This window comes from Oncorhynchus clarkii, chromosome 5 (assembly GCF_045791955.1).
Source record: "Oncorhynchus clarkii lewisi isolate Uvic-CL-2024 chromosome 5, UVic_Ocla_1.0, whole genome shotgun sequence".
NCBI lineage: Eukaryota > Metazoa > Chordata > Actinopteri > Salmoniformes > Salmonidae > Oncorhynchus > Oncorhynchus clarkii.
In genome coordinates this window covers 39666648-39680685 of record NC_092151.1, presented here as the reverse complement: position 1 = coordinate 39680685, position 14038 = coordinate 39666648, and the positions used below count along the sequence as shown (strand labels likewise).

The 14038-nt window shown below is 41.7% G+C and overlaps 1 protein-coding gene across 1 annotated transcript; it reads right to left on the bottom strand.

Annotated features, from left to right (window-relative positions):
- Nucleotides 1–5736: 5736 nt before the first annotated feature.
- On the bottom strand, nucleotides 5737–12897 carry LOC139408809 (dual specificity protein phosphatase 4-like). Its single transcript, XM_071153152.1, has 4 exons — nucleotides 12017–12897; nucleotides 11049–11182; nucleotides 10187–10406; nucleotides 5737–8121 (listed from the first exon to the last, which is right to left on the bottom strand). Exons 1-4 carry the CDS (start codon nucleotides 12402–12404, stop codon nucleotides 7739–7741), a joined length of 1125 nt encoding a protein of 374 aa, XP_071009253.1. The 5' UTR covers nucleotides 12405–12897; the 3' UTR covers nucleotides 5737–7738.
- Between the last annotated feature and the right edge of the window lie 1141 nt (nucleotides 12898–14038).

Here is a 14038-nt window from a genome sequence, read left to right as displayed (position 1 = left end):
CCACCCTTCCTGCTGTCTCTAGAGAGTTGAAAACAGCAGGTCTGGGACAGGTAGCACGTCCGGTGAACAGGTCAGGATTCCATAGCCGCAGGCAGAACAGTTGAAACTGGAGCAGCAGCACAGCCAGGTGGACTGGGGACAGCAAGGAGTCATCATGCCAGGTAGTCCTGAGGCATGGTCCTCCAAGGGAGAGAAATAAAGAGAGAAATACTTAAATTCACACAGGACACCGGATAAGACAGGAGAAGTTCTCCAGATATAACAAACTGACCCTAGCCCTCCGACACATGAACTACTGCAGCATAAATACTGGAGGCTGAGACAGGAGGGGTCAGGAGACACTGTGGCCCCATCCGATGATACCCCCGGACAGGGCCAAACAGGAAGGATATAACCTCACCCACTTTGCCAAAGCACAGCCCCCACACCACTAGAGGGATATCTTCAACCACCAACTTACCATCCTGAGAGAAGGCCGAGTATAGCCCACAAAGATCTCCGCCACGGCACAACCCAAGGGGGGGCGCCAACCCAGACAGGAAGATCATGTCAGTGACTCAACCCACTCAAGTGACGCACCCCTCCTAGGGACGGCATGAAAGAGCACCAGTAAGCCAGTGACTCAGCCCCTGTAATAGGGTTAGAGGCAGAGAATCCCAGTGGAGAGAAGGGAACCGGCCAGGCAGAGACAGCAAGGGCGGTTTGTTGCCCCAGAGCCTTTCCATTCACCTTCACACTCCAATTAGGACAATTAGGAGGCCTGCGTCTTGTGACCGTAGCGTACGTGTAAGTATGTACGGCAGGACCAAATCAGAAGGATAGGTAGGAGCAAGCCCATGTAATGCTCTGTAGGTTAGCAGTAAAACCTTGAAATCAGCCCTTGCCTTAACAGGAAGCCAGTGTAGGCAGGCTAGCACTGGAGTAATATGATCACATTTTTTGGTTCTTGTCAGGATTCTAGCAGCAGTATTAACAGTACTAACTGAAGTTTATTTAGTGCTTTATCCGGGTAGCCGGAAAGTAGAGCATTGTAGTATTCTAACCTAGAAGTAAAAAAGCATGGATTCATTTTTCTGCATCATTTTTGGACAGAAAGTTTCTGATTTTTGCAATGTTACGTAGATGGAAAAAAGCTGTCCTTGAAACAGTCTTGATATGAGATCAGGGGATATGCTCACAGGCCACCCCTGTGATCTTGAGATCAGGGTCCAGAGTAACGCCGAGGTCCTTCACAGTTTTATTTGAGACGACTGTACAACCATACAGATTAATTGTCAGATTCAACAGAAGATCTCTTTGTTTCTTGGGACCTAGAACAAGCATCTCTGTTTTGTCCGAGTTCAAAAGTAGAAAGTTTGCAGCCATCCACTTCCTTATGTCTGAAACACACGCTTCTAGCGAGGGCAATTTTCATTGAAATTTCATTGAAATGTACAGCTGTGTGTCATCCGCATAGCAGTGAAAGTTAACATTAGGTTTTCGAATGACATCCCCAAGAGGTAAAATATATAGTGAAATCAATAGTGGTCCTAAAACGGAACCTTGAGGAACATTGAAATGTACAGTTGATTTGTCAGAGGACAAACCATTCACAGAGACAAACTGATATCTTTCTGACAGATAAGATCTAAACCAGGCCAGAACTTGTCCGTGTAGACCAATTTGGGTTTCCGATCTCTCCAGAAGAATGTGGGGATCGATGATTTTAAAAGCAGCACTAAGGTCTAGGAGCACGAGGGCAGATGTAGAGCTTCGGTCTGATGCCATTAAAAGGTCATTTACCACCTTCACAAGTGCAGTCTCAGTGCTATGATGGGGTCTAAAACCAGACTGAAGCATTTCGTATACATTGTTTTTCTTCAGGAAGGCAGTGAGTTGCTGCGCAACAGCTTTTTCTAAAATTTTTGAGATGAATGGAAGATTCGATACAGGCCAAGTTTTTTATTTGGCTTTTTCAAGAGAGGCTTTATTACTACAACTTTTAGTGAGTTTGGTAAACATCTGGTGGACAGAGAGCCGTTTATTATGTTCAACATAGGAGGGCCAAGCACAGGAAGCAGCTCTTTCAGTAGTTTAGTTGGAATAGGGTCCAGTATGCAGCTTGAAGGTTTAGAGGCCATGATTATTTTCATCATTGTGTCAAGAGATATAGTACTAAAACACTTGAGTGTCTCTCTTGATCCTAGGTCCTGGCAGAGTTGTGCAGACTCAGGACAACTGAGCTTTGAAGGAATACGCAGATTTAAAGAGGAGTCTGTAATTTGCTTTCTAATGATCATGATCTTTTCCTCAAAGAAGTTCATTAATTTATTACTGCTGAAGTGAACGTCCTCCTCACTTGGGGAATACTGCCTTTTAGTTAGCTTTGCGACAGTATCAAAAATAAATTTCGGATTGTTCTTATTTTCCTCAATTAAGTAGGAAAAATAGGATGATCGAGCAGCAGTGAAGGCTCTTCGATCATCAAGGACAACAACCACCCGAGCCACTGCCTGTTCACCCCGCTATCATCCAGAAGGCGAGGTCAGTACAGGTGCATCAAAGCTGGGACCGAGTGACTGCAAAAACAGCTTCTATCTCAAGGCCATTAGTTACTAGAAGCACAAGCAGGGTAGCCTAGTGGTTAGAGCGTTGGACTAGTAACCGGAAGGTTGCAAGTTCAAACCCCGGAGCTGACAAGGTACAAATCTGTCGTTCTGCCCCTGAACAGCATCAAATCTTATTTTCAATGAAAATAAGAATTTGTTCTTAAACTGACTTGCCTAGTAAAATAAATTTTAAAAATTGCTATACTCGCATTAACATCTGCTAACCATGTGTATGTGACCGATTTGATTTGATTACATAATGATAATAATTTTCTTAAGTTTGTTTACTTGGTTACTATGGTTATAAATAGTGACCGTGGAGCACATTGATTTTCTTGGAGGGAGATTCAAATGTTGATGCCGGAAAGGATATAAAAAGAAAGGTAAATATGACTTGAGAAGATAATATTGTACGTCATTACCAAATTGAATCTAATTTCAAGAAATGATGTTAGATTTTTGAAATGATGTTTTAATTATGTGCATTTAGGATACATTGTATGCTAGCTGTTCAGCTGGAGTTAGCATGCTAGAATCCCTGCTATTTATGACCAAATATCGTAAAAATGCAAAGCTGTCATCAGTCTAAGGGTGGCTACTTTGAAGAATATTACATTTAAAATATGTTTTGATTTGTTTAACACTTTTTTGGTTACTACATGATTCCATGTGTTATTTCATAGTTTTGATGTCTTCACTATTATTCTACATTGTAGAAAATAGTCTAAATAAAGATAAACCCTTGAATGAGTAGGTGTGTCCAAACTTTTGACTGGTACTGTATAGGATCATGTTTAAGTTTAAATTGAACACTTATTTTCTAAATAACCATGACCATTACATTTTGTATAATGCTAGGATAATTGAGTGATTTTGATGTCTATGTAATGTAACTTACTATGGTTATTACTGACAGTAATTATTTTTATTTTTTCTATAAGATACCCCCTAAATCAACCAAGGAAAGGACAAGGACATACTATATATAAACAAAATCAAACATACCAGGAGTATCTTAAGAAACAAAAAAGAAAGACACCTCAAGAGAAAATAAAGCAGTAAACTGAAATCCATATCACAACTCTCCCAGTGAGAAAAAGCAAAAAAAGGAGGAAATGGGAATTGAACCAAAGAAACAGCAGATGAACTATCCAGAAAAGAGGTTATGGAGTCATACCTGGCAAGGAACACACCACCACACCTACCTGACCCTCAAATGACTCCACGTCTATGTGATTGTTTTGGCGGACAGACCGTGATAATTCAACCAACAGAAGCAGACAAAGCACAACCTTCCACTTCCACCTGCAAAGTATCACAGCCATCTTCTAGCGCAATACAGCCCATTGCAGACATACAGGAGAGACTGATTGGAAAGTGGTGTGTTGTGAAATATGATGAAGAACTTTACCCTGGTATTATACAAGATGTTGATGCAGAGAGTAGCACTCTAGTCAAGACAAAGAGTCGTGTGGGAGCCAACTGATTATTTTGACCAATGAGAGAGGACCAACCAGAGAATGTGCTTAGGCTTGTCCCTGAGCCTCATCCAGTGACAAAATGACATATAATGCTTGATGGTGCAGTCTGGGAGAAAAATTGCTCTCTCGTTAAGCGTGCATTAAGTGCATTAAGGGCAAAACCTAAACTTGAGTGAGCCCACACCTGTCTCACGAGTCTGAATTAATAGACTGCAGCCAGTGAACAGTCATTTGTTCAATGTCAAACAGTGTTTCCAACCTTGTACATGTATTTCTGCCTAATGCATTGAATCCCAAAATTGTTCTAAAATATGCTTTAAGTTCATGAGGCATGTAACCTTTGTTTTTTGAGGTTTTGAATGGTGTGTTCTATGTCTTCAATCAAGTTGAACATGTACAACTGTGACATTAAACTGTTTAATGGTATTTTTCATCAGTTTTATATGAAATATCCTTTCCACCACACTCTGTCATTACCACAACCCTAGTTCATTACCATCACGGCACATCTTTTTGAGGAAACGGTGCATTAACTTACAATTGATATGGATGATTTTTCCCATATGTGAACCTTATATGCTTGTTCTTAAGATAATTCCTAACATAATGTAAAATAGTCAGATATTGGTGTGGTAAACATGTTTCTGAGTATCACCAAGGCATATATGGGCATTTAAACTTGACAATGAGGAATACATATAATTAAGAAAACTTCCAAATAGTAAAAAAAAAAAAACTTTCTGTAATTTCATTTTCAACTAAAATATCCCATTTTATGACTTGGTGGTAATGACATTTCTCCTCAAGTATTTGGGGAAACTGATCAAAATCGTTATATTGTTAAATAGTATGGTCTCTACCACTATTAGATCTTGTTTCCAGACAGAGTGAAGATATTCTGATAGATAAAAAGCAGTTTCAAGAGGGGGTTTTTTTCAAAAACATTTAACATGCCCTTATTTGCAAAATCAACCATGTGCATAATCTACCTCAAATACGTTGTACCCTTGCACATCGACTCAGTACTAGTACCCATGTATATAGCCAAGTTATCGTTACTCATTGTGTATTTATTCCTCGTGTCATTATTTTTTCTCTCTCTCTGCAAGTAATTATTTCACTGTTTACACCTGTTGTTTGCGAAGCATGTGACAAATAAAATGTCATTTGATTTCTATGGAGAGGTTTAAGAGGATGTGAAGTATTAAGATCACCCACTAGGGGGTGTTATAACCCTACATTAATGTTGGGAAACGCAACACAGCTCCTCGAACCCTATTCTGGTCAATGCACTGAAGTTTGTGCAGATCTTTAGACAGGACCAACACCGGTTATAAACAGACCATCACAATCCATCAAGTTTTGCGGCAAAAATTTCTGCATAGTCTAATGCTGGCTACATCTAAACCCCAGCCTTTTCCTTGTGAGGCGATTGGTAAGATGCCTTTGATTATTTTGATACATTACCTGTGCTTGCAATTATGATCTGGTGATTAGAACTACCAAAAATGTTTACATTAAAGGTTGTATTTGAATATGAGTCATCTGCCTGTTTATGACCAAGGTGTTTGTGTAATAAAGTGTTCATGAATATGAAAAATACCACCACTATATAGTCCTCCCAGACACCATGTGTGATGTTTCGTGCAAATAAGACACAGAGATTCTTTTTTTTTTAAGAACAATGTTGTATTTAACAATGGAATTTTAGAAATAAATAAAGCATTTATAATTGAACCAAAAAAGTTTTAAAAAAATGTTAAATTGATGAATGATACTGCCATAAGGAGACGACAGCATTTCACTTGACACAGGTAAAAAGTATTGCATTATTCAATGATTGTGGACCAGAGAGCGCCTCTCATCTTCATATCATTTACATACCCTTGCTCAAGAAGAAAACAACATAATGAGTGTATGAAAAGTAATCAGTTACCACCTGGTATAACAATAATGTGCAAACCAATTAAATAATACAGTATTGCATCACTTAAAAGTGCTCTATAAAAGGTGCCAACATTCTTCAAAAAAGAGGAGGGAATTAAATCCGGTTTCCCCAGAAGCCTTTGCTCCTGGCTCTGATCGTCACCTAGGCCAATGCTTCCAGGCAATATTTTGTCTCAAACGCTCAGAGAACTTTCTGTTTAACATGAAAAGGAAAACAATGAACCATTTCTCAGGAGTCAGACCAGTGGCAGCACACACAAGCAGTTTTCTACCTTATCTTTTCCCAGTGATGTCGGATATCCCAGTGTCTGTTTCTTAGGGGTGTTTGTGCGTAACTGGGAAATCATCCCAATTAGAAAGTAGACTGGATCTACTAGACATTGGTGGAGTAACAGTGACAAGACAAAAAAGACAAGTCAGGTTCATAGGTCAGTTCCCAATTAAGCCTCCGTCTTTCAACAAGCATTAGACCAATCAACAATCAACATCTATTGTCTGGACAGAAATAGTACCTATGTAACAGACAATATGGATGAAAGGATGAAAAACAACACATTCTTATCTTGAGAATTATAAAAAATAATTATTGGTAAGGCAAAAAAAAACACTTCTGAAATATCTGGTCTGTATCGATGAGTGAATATACATATGAAGCTAAAAAACATGATCAGAAATACACAACACAATGTAGTGCTTTGGTGGCAACTGGGAAAAGAGAGAAACGGATTATTGCTCTACTTGGGGGAGAGGAACGGATGGGATTACATTGTCTGTATTGCAGTGTTGACTTGAAACGTTGTTGTTTAGTGATTTCCCAGTTTATCTGCCTCAGTCTGTTTGAAAATGAAAGGCGCTGGGGCACTTGAGCACATCCAAAGCGCCGGAAAAAACATCCTATACCTTTTCTGAACAAGGCACTGACCAACAAACAGAAAAAAACAAACTTTCTCCTCAAAAGCCTATCTGTCCATCCGACCGAGCCTATTAGCAGGGGCTATGTAGCAGAGGCTCAGGCGTTCATTTGGCACCGTCTCAGAAAGCTTGTCTCTTTATCTCAACGGCCTCTCCACCTCCGCATGGGGGACGCTTTTATTCTCTCATTCACCAGCAGTCCTGCTCCAGGAGAGGAGGGGGGCACATGGGAGATAGGATGGGGATGTCGAGGACAGGAAGCCGGACAGGACGTTAATAGAGCACCTGTCACAACTGAAGGGCCTCCTGCTCTCCGTCAGGAAGCGACTAAATGACTGAGCGCACTTTCTCTCTCTTTCTCTTTCCCCCTCCTCCCCTCTTTGCTCTTTCCTTTTCTCTGCATCTCTGCTCATGGCCATTCACCCCTCTCAGCAGGACTGGAGAGGCTTTGGAAAACTCCACAGGAAATGAAAGAGACGGACTGCAACTTAGAAGTCTGCCGCCACGTCCTTCGCACTAAACCACAGGAACTGCATATCTCCTTGAGCCTGTTTTCAGAAAAAGCTTATTTAATGTTCACCAAATAGTGATGAATGAGTGTGTGTGTGTGTCATATTCTATACAGTTTTTTGAGTCAGGCAGCAGCATAGGCACCCCCAGTTTTTCATTGTCAATGGACCTTTCAGCTTAAACCAAGTTAGGAGAAGAGAAACTCTCTCTCTCTCTCTGCCCTGGATAGTGAGAGAAATGGGGCTGACAGGAGCCCCCTGGGTCAGTTCAGTGTTGATGTCTGTCTGTGGGGGCAGGGCATCAGCAGCTGGGCGAGGTTGTGATTGGACTGTGCAGGTAGGCCAGGCTGCTGGGCTGGCCATGTGCTACCACGGAGACGGGGAAGCTGAATATGAAGGGTGAGGTGGGGGTGGAGGAAGACTTGGGGCCCAGGCTGGCTGCCGAGGGGCTGGCGGCCTCCACCGCACATGACGTAGCCAGCACCTGGGACTCAAACTGCAGCAGCTGACCCATGAAGCTGAAATTAGGGGAGATGATACTGCGGCGCTGCTTGACGAACTCAAAGGCTTCGTCCAGGCGAACACGCTTCTTCTTCATCAGGTATGCCAGGCAGATGGTGGCAGAGCGAGAGATGCCCGCCTGGCAGTGCACCAGCACACGCCCGTTAGAGTCTTTCACAGAGTCTGAAGAGAGACAAAGAGATAGGGGGTTCAGAACTGACTCCAGGATATTGATATGTACAGGATAGGTAATACATAGTGCTCAGGATGATCTGTTGCCATGGTCCATAAGCTTTGATGATAGAGACCCCCCGCCCCCCCACAAAAGCAGACACCAGCCTCTTACACCTCAGTGTCTCATAAGCAATATATTAATCTGTAGCACTATAAAACACAAACAGCAACACTATGCACCCAAGAGAAAAGACATGCAAATGTACAGGTAACAGTCAAAATAAAGGAAACACTTGAGTAAATGAGGTATTCAAAATATATTGAAAGCAGGTGCTTCCAAACAGGTGTGGTTCCTGAGTTAATTAAGCAATTAAAACATCCCATCATGCTTAGGGTCACGTATAAAAACGCCCAATTGCCCATTATTTTGGCTACGGTGGCTAGAAGAACAGATATGGGTGACTTTGAAAGAGGGTTTCAAAGGAAAAAAAGCTATTTTAAGCTTAGGGGTTAGGTTTACAATTAGGGTTAGGGGTTTAGGGTGTGCACGCTTGCATGTGCGTGTCAGTCTCCAGATCTCAACCCAAGTGAACACTTATGGGAGATTCTGGAGCGCCGCCTGATACAGCGTTTTTCCATCGCCATCAAAAAAACACCAAATGATGGAATTTCTTGTGGAAGAATGGTGTCACATCCCTCCAATAGAGTTCCAGACACTTGTAGAATATATTCCACGGTGCATTGAAGCTGTTCTGGTGGCTCGTGTTGACCCAACGCCCTATTAAGACACTATGTTGGTGTTTCCTTTATTTTATATACAGTTTCCAGTATATCCTGCATCCAGACACCTACAGCAGCCCTTTCCATACATAAACATTTCTCACCATGAGAAATAGCAGCAACAGGGGATATGCCCTCATCACAGGGAGGCCATTTTGAGTAGTAATACACACATATTTCCACATAGATAGAATTTCATAAATACTCATTAAAACATTGAAATGTAGTATTCACTTCTATACAAGTGCAGTCGTGTTCTCTCGGAGATACACACACACACACACACACACACACACACACACACACACACACACACACACACACACACAGGTAACTCCAACTAACGAGGCGGCGCACCCAAGAACAGTGGATGAGTCAGACTCCCTAAGCAGCTAGCTCTGACGCATTCAAGTCCATACACGCTTATATACACACACACACACACACACACACCTTCAAGCCTACTGGGTTCTCCACAGAACAGTGCAGAGGCTTTCATGTGTGTGTGTGTGTGTGTGTGTGTGTGTGTGTGTGTGTGTGTGTGTGTGTGTGTGTGTGTGTGTGTGTGTGTGTGTGTGTGTGTGTGTGTGTGTGTGTGTGTGTGTGTGTGTGTGTGTGTGTGTGTATTCTACCAAGATGGAACCTCTAGAAGCTACGCCCTCCTATCCTCCCTCATGGTAATCCCTAACCATTGGAGTACCGCAATAACTATAGCTCAGCACTCCTCTTCCTCCGTCGCCCATATCAACAAAGCATTTTGAGCATGGGCAACACACACACTGAGATTCTGCATGAGCACATGATTTACTCTCTATTTATTACCAATTATTTATTCTAAAATGCTCTCCCGTCAGATAGGCTATTACCTAGCATGAAATGAAAATGTTCTGTCAAATGCATTACGCCACCCAGGTTTGAAAGATACTGCCAACCATTACTCATACACTACACTAGCATTAATTACCAAAGGAGACATCTGTACAACATGTTCCTGAAGAGCCATCAATTAAAGTAACAATCTCGTCCCTGCAAGAAGACAACCTTCAATCACATGACCAAATTAACATTCTACTGGGCTATGCGGCAGCTGGGTCCTACAGGGACCATCATGGACCATGTAATTCTCCTTCTGCTCATGATGATGTTGATTAAGTGGCATTAGTCTGTGTCCCAAATGGCACCTTATTCCCTTTATAGTGCACTACCTTGTCTCGGGCCAAAAGAAGTGCACTATAGGTAACAGGGTGTCATTCGGGACAGGTCCCATGTATTCTTCTAAGAGATTGAAACTTACCGATAAACTCAATGGCTTCTATGAACCAGGAGCTGATGTCCTCTTTATGGTTGTCCTCCACAGGAATGCACTTGTACTGGTAGACCCCCTCGAAGTGGTTGGGACAGTTAGAGGACACGTTGAGCAAGGCTGAGATGCCCATGCCGTCCAGCATGTCCTTTTTGGAGGCATGGAAGGCACTGCCAAGGTACAGGAAGGGAAGAATCTCCACTGGACCAGCCTGGAACATAGAGAAGACAAAAGTGGGCATTAATACAGAGCCAAGAGAGAATAGAGGATATTTTACAGTCAGAATGTCTCTTTCAAACATCACAAATTAACACAATAAATAGGACTGGAGAAGGGGCCTATTAACAATTTGCTATTAACAATAAATGAAAAGGTTTACAGTGTGAATGATTTTAATACAAAGGTAGCAGTAATAGGGTCTGACATGTGGTCATATACAATCTTGGCCAATCACCAATGGCAATGATTTGAACTCCAGCAAGTTATTTATCTCCGGACAGCTTATTGATTTGGGCCCTGTTATGTCATTGCTGATATGAGCCCGCTTCAAACGGCAGAAATGATCGATAAGGGCTATGTAAAACTGTTATGTCATTGCTGATATGAGCCCGCTTCAAACGGCAGAAATGATCGATAAAACAAATGTGCATAGGGAAGGTCGGCCGGGTCACTGTTCGTCACACAGGCCTACCACCCATTCCGGCAGGGAGAGAAAAAACGGAAGCATAACTGGTGCTCTTATCGAGCCCGGAAACCAGTGGATGGACAAAATTGACGAGTCCCCAATTATTTCAATCAATGGCATATATTCAGTCAAACTCGGTCACCGAGATAAACAGGCACCCTTCTTTACCTGGTCATGGTGCAACGTCTGTGGAGTTCCACAGGAAGAACAGGAGTCCAAACTGGACTGCGTAGAGAACGAAGATAACGTTTTGGTCTTCAAACAGAACTCGGGATACTCCGTGAAAAATGTGTCATAGCCCCCTGTGAAAAGAGATTACCGTTAGACATCGGGATATTCCAATCACAGGCCACACTCTCAACACAACAAAATAGCGCACCGTGTGCGTTAAAAAACGACTGTATCATTTACAAATTAGGCCTACCTAGCTTAATAGGGCTACAGATCATACATTTTTTCAATAACAACCAAATAAAATATTTCTGAATAATTACATAAAACATTATAGAACACAATAATAATTAGAATTTCAATTGCTTATAATGTCATTTATAATTTGGGTAGGCCTATGCCTAACGGTTAAGGCCTTAATTACATTTGAAAACCTATTAAATACTCGAATAGATTAAATGTTTTTGCATTTCCCCATTAACTTCCAATAATTTATTGAGAAATACTCTCGTGTGATTTTCTGCCAACACTTCACGCTTCAATGCGTGTGCGTCATTTAAATCTATTTTGGATAATGACATTGCGATAATGAGCCATTTACAATAATAACTATTATCAAATAAAAATGTTATGCGAAATCTTGACGATGAACCAATTGTTGAGGATCACAAGATACTCACTGCGGCACATCCTCGTGCACCCAGATGCGGCTCTCTACGCATTACATCATTGTTAGAGCCTAATGCCCATTGTGGGTTGAATTGTGCAGCAATACAAAACGGCAGTACATGTACCCTACCATTTTAAACTGATTGAGACAATATGATAACATGGTAATAACACACTTGTCAGATATAATGAGACAGATGTGATATTTAATTGTTGTTATTTATATTTGTAAACAAAGTCAGCATTGGGCATGTTTTTAAATTCTGATAACCTTAAGTGCATTGTGATCATTTTACCTTTGAGTAGATATATTTCAGTTCCAAACGTGTCTCTGTATAATGCATTGAGCACCAGAGTGATTGTGCTATCGTCTTTAACCGTGTCTATGTCGGGCGTCCTCTCGTCGTAGAGGATCACAGCGGAGTACAGTCCTGATTTCAGCCGGGCTTTGACCTCTTCGTCACCGGATAGAATCTGGTCTAAACTCACGGAGCCCTTTGCTCGCCTTCTCACGATTGTGTTACAGCGGATATTCACTGCACTCCGAATGTGTCCAGCGCTAAACGCCAGGAATGATCTGCAGTCCAGCACCAGACATTTCGCACTGTCGTCCTTCAACAACCTTTTCAAAACGTTGCAATCCATTTCGCAAAGTTCATCCATGATAACCATATTTTCCCCCATAATGAAGAAAAAAATGTGTTTTTCGTGTTGAAGAACACGAAGAGAGTGCTGGATGTGCGTTAATCCTGAGCAGCTCCTGCGCAATGTTGTGCTGTTATTCTTCTGAGAGCATTACTATCACGAGCAGTCACCTCTTTCCGTTTTATGAATGGGTGGTGGCGTCACGCTGGAGGTGACGTCACCCGCTAGCACCATTCATTAACCATTCTCTCCTTTCTCTTCATTCATGAAAAGTCAACAATCAAAGCCGACAGAAGATGAAATTACCGCTGCCAAACCTCGAAAATTGTGTTGACTCTCTTCTGAATGAATGCAAAATGCAGTAGTCTACTTCTTTTCCCACGATAGTCAAAATCTTCTGTAATTATATATAGGCTACCATGCCTAGGCTATTTAATCATTTATTATTTTATATTCCTTCATATGAAGATAAATTGGTCAAATGTTATGAATGTGTTATATGCCGTTGCCATTCTTGATTTAGATTCTAAGTAATATACCTTTGTGAATAGGGTACCGACCAGTACAGGCTGGTGGGAGGAGCTATACGGGGATGTGCTCATTGTAATGGCTGGAATGGAATTAACAGAACAGAGTTTCCACATGTTTGATACCATTCCATTGATTCCATTCCAGCCATTACAATGGGCCTGTCCTCCTATAGCTCCCCTCACCAGCCTCCTCTGGTACAGACGATGCTTTCCCTCCCCCAATCCCTTTCTCTCAACTGGGTGCCAGAGGGCCAGGATACCTCTCTTGTTTGCTCACACAGCCGTTACAGGATCCTGCAGGATATGACCAATGATATTTGCCCAAACTTGTTTTTAGCAACAGGATCAGAGTGTAGAAAGCAGGGTATGCAGATTTTCTCAGTTTCACGCAATCAGTAGTTTCACTGTTCTGGTCCATGGCAGCTGTCTTCTAGAACATTCACACCTCATCAGTAGGCTATCCCTCACTTCCACTGTGAAGGGGGTGGGGGGGTGGGGGGGGGGGGCTCTACAGACGGTTATATCAGTGGCTAATACAGGATTAGTAAAGACCCAGTGCACTACTTTAGTGAACAGAAAAAGTATAATTTTCATTGTATTTTTTGCTTTTTGGTTTTAATTTAAGGTTAGAGTTAGGCGTAGCGTTAGCAGTGTGGTTAAGGATAGGTTTAAAATCAACATTTAAGAAGATACATTTAGTAAATAGGCAGGGATTATGACTTTGTGGCTGTGGTAACTAGTGATGACGAGGCTAGACCAGGTAACTAGTGATAAGACATTTTTTGTTAACTAAATTCAACATTCTCTCATTGACCTCTATACAAAACTCCTCACTTGGTGAGCGAAGAAAAACATCCCCTGCTGGAGAAGACAGATTTTGGGCCCAGTTATCGCTCTCGCTTCGTCTCTTCCTGGCTGATGAGCCTCAGTAATGGAGTGTTGTGTCAGAAACCCTATTGAGTGTTTCAAATTGTTTTTGGTTTCTTCTCCTATAATTGCAGCATGGTTGCTCTCCCTATCAGAAAAAATCCCATTATAATCAGCCCCAAATTCTTTTTTCACCGACATCATTAATAATGAACTGTTTCAATTTCTTGTCATGCTGGAAAATCACTCTCTTTTCTTTCTTCTCTCACTCTATAT

Coding starts and splice junctions, on each gene's coding strand:
- LOC139408809 (XM_071153152.1), bottom strand. CDS start 12,404: ATGGGGGAAAATATGGTTATCATGGATGAACTTTGCGAAATGGATTGC. Junction 11,183..12,016: donor TGAAATATATCTACTCAAAG/GTAAAATGATCA, acceptor CTCTTTTCACAG/GGGGCTATGACACATTTTTC. Junction 10,407..11,048: donor AGACGTTGCACCATGACCAG/GTAAAGAAGGGT, acceptor TCTATGTTCCAG/GCTGGTCCAGTGGAGATTCT.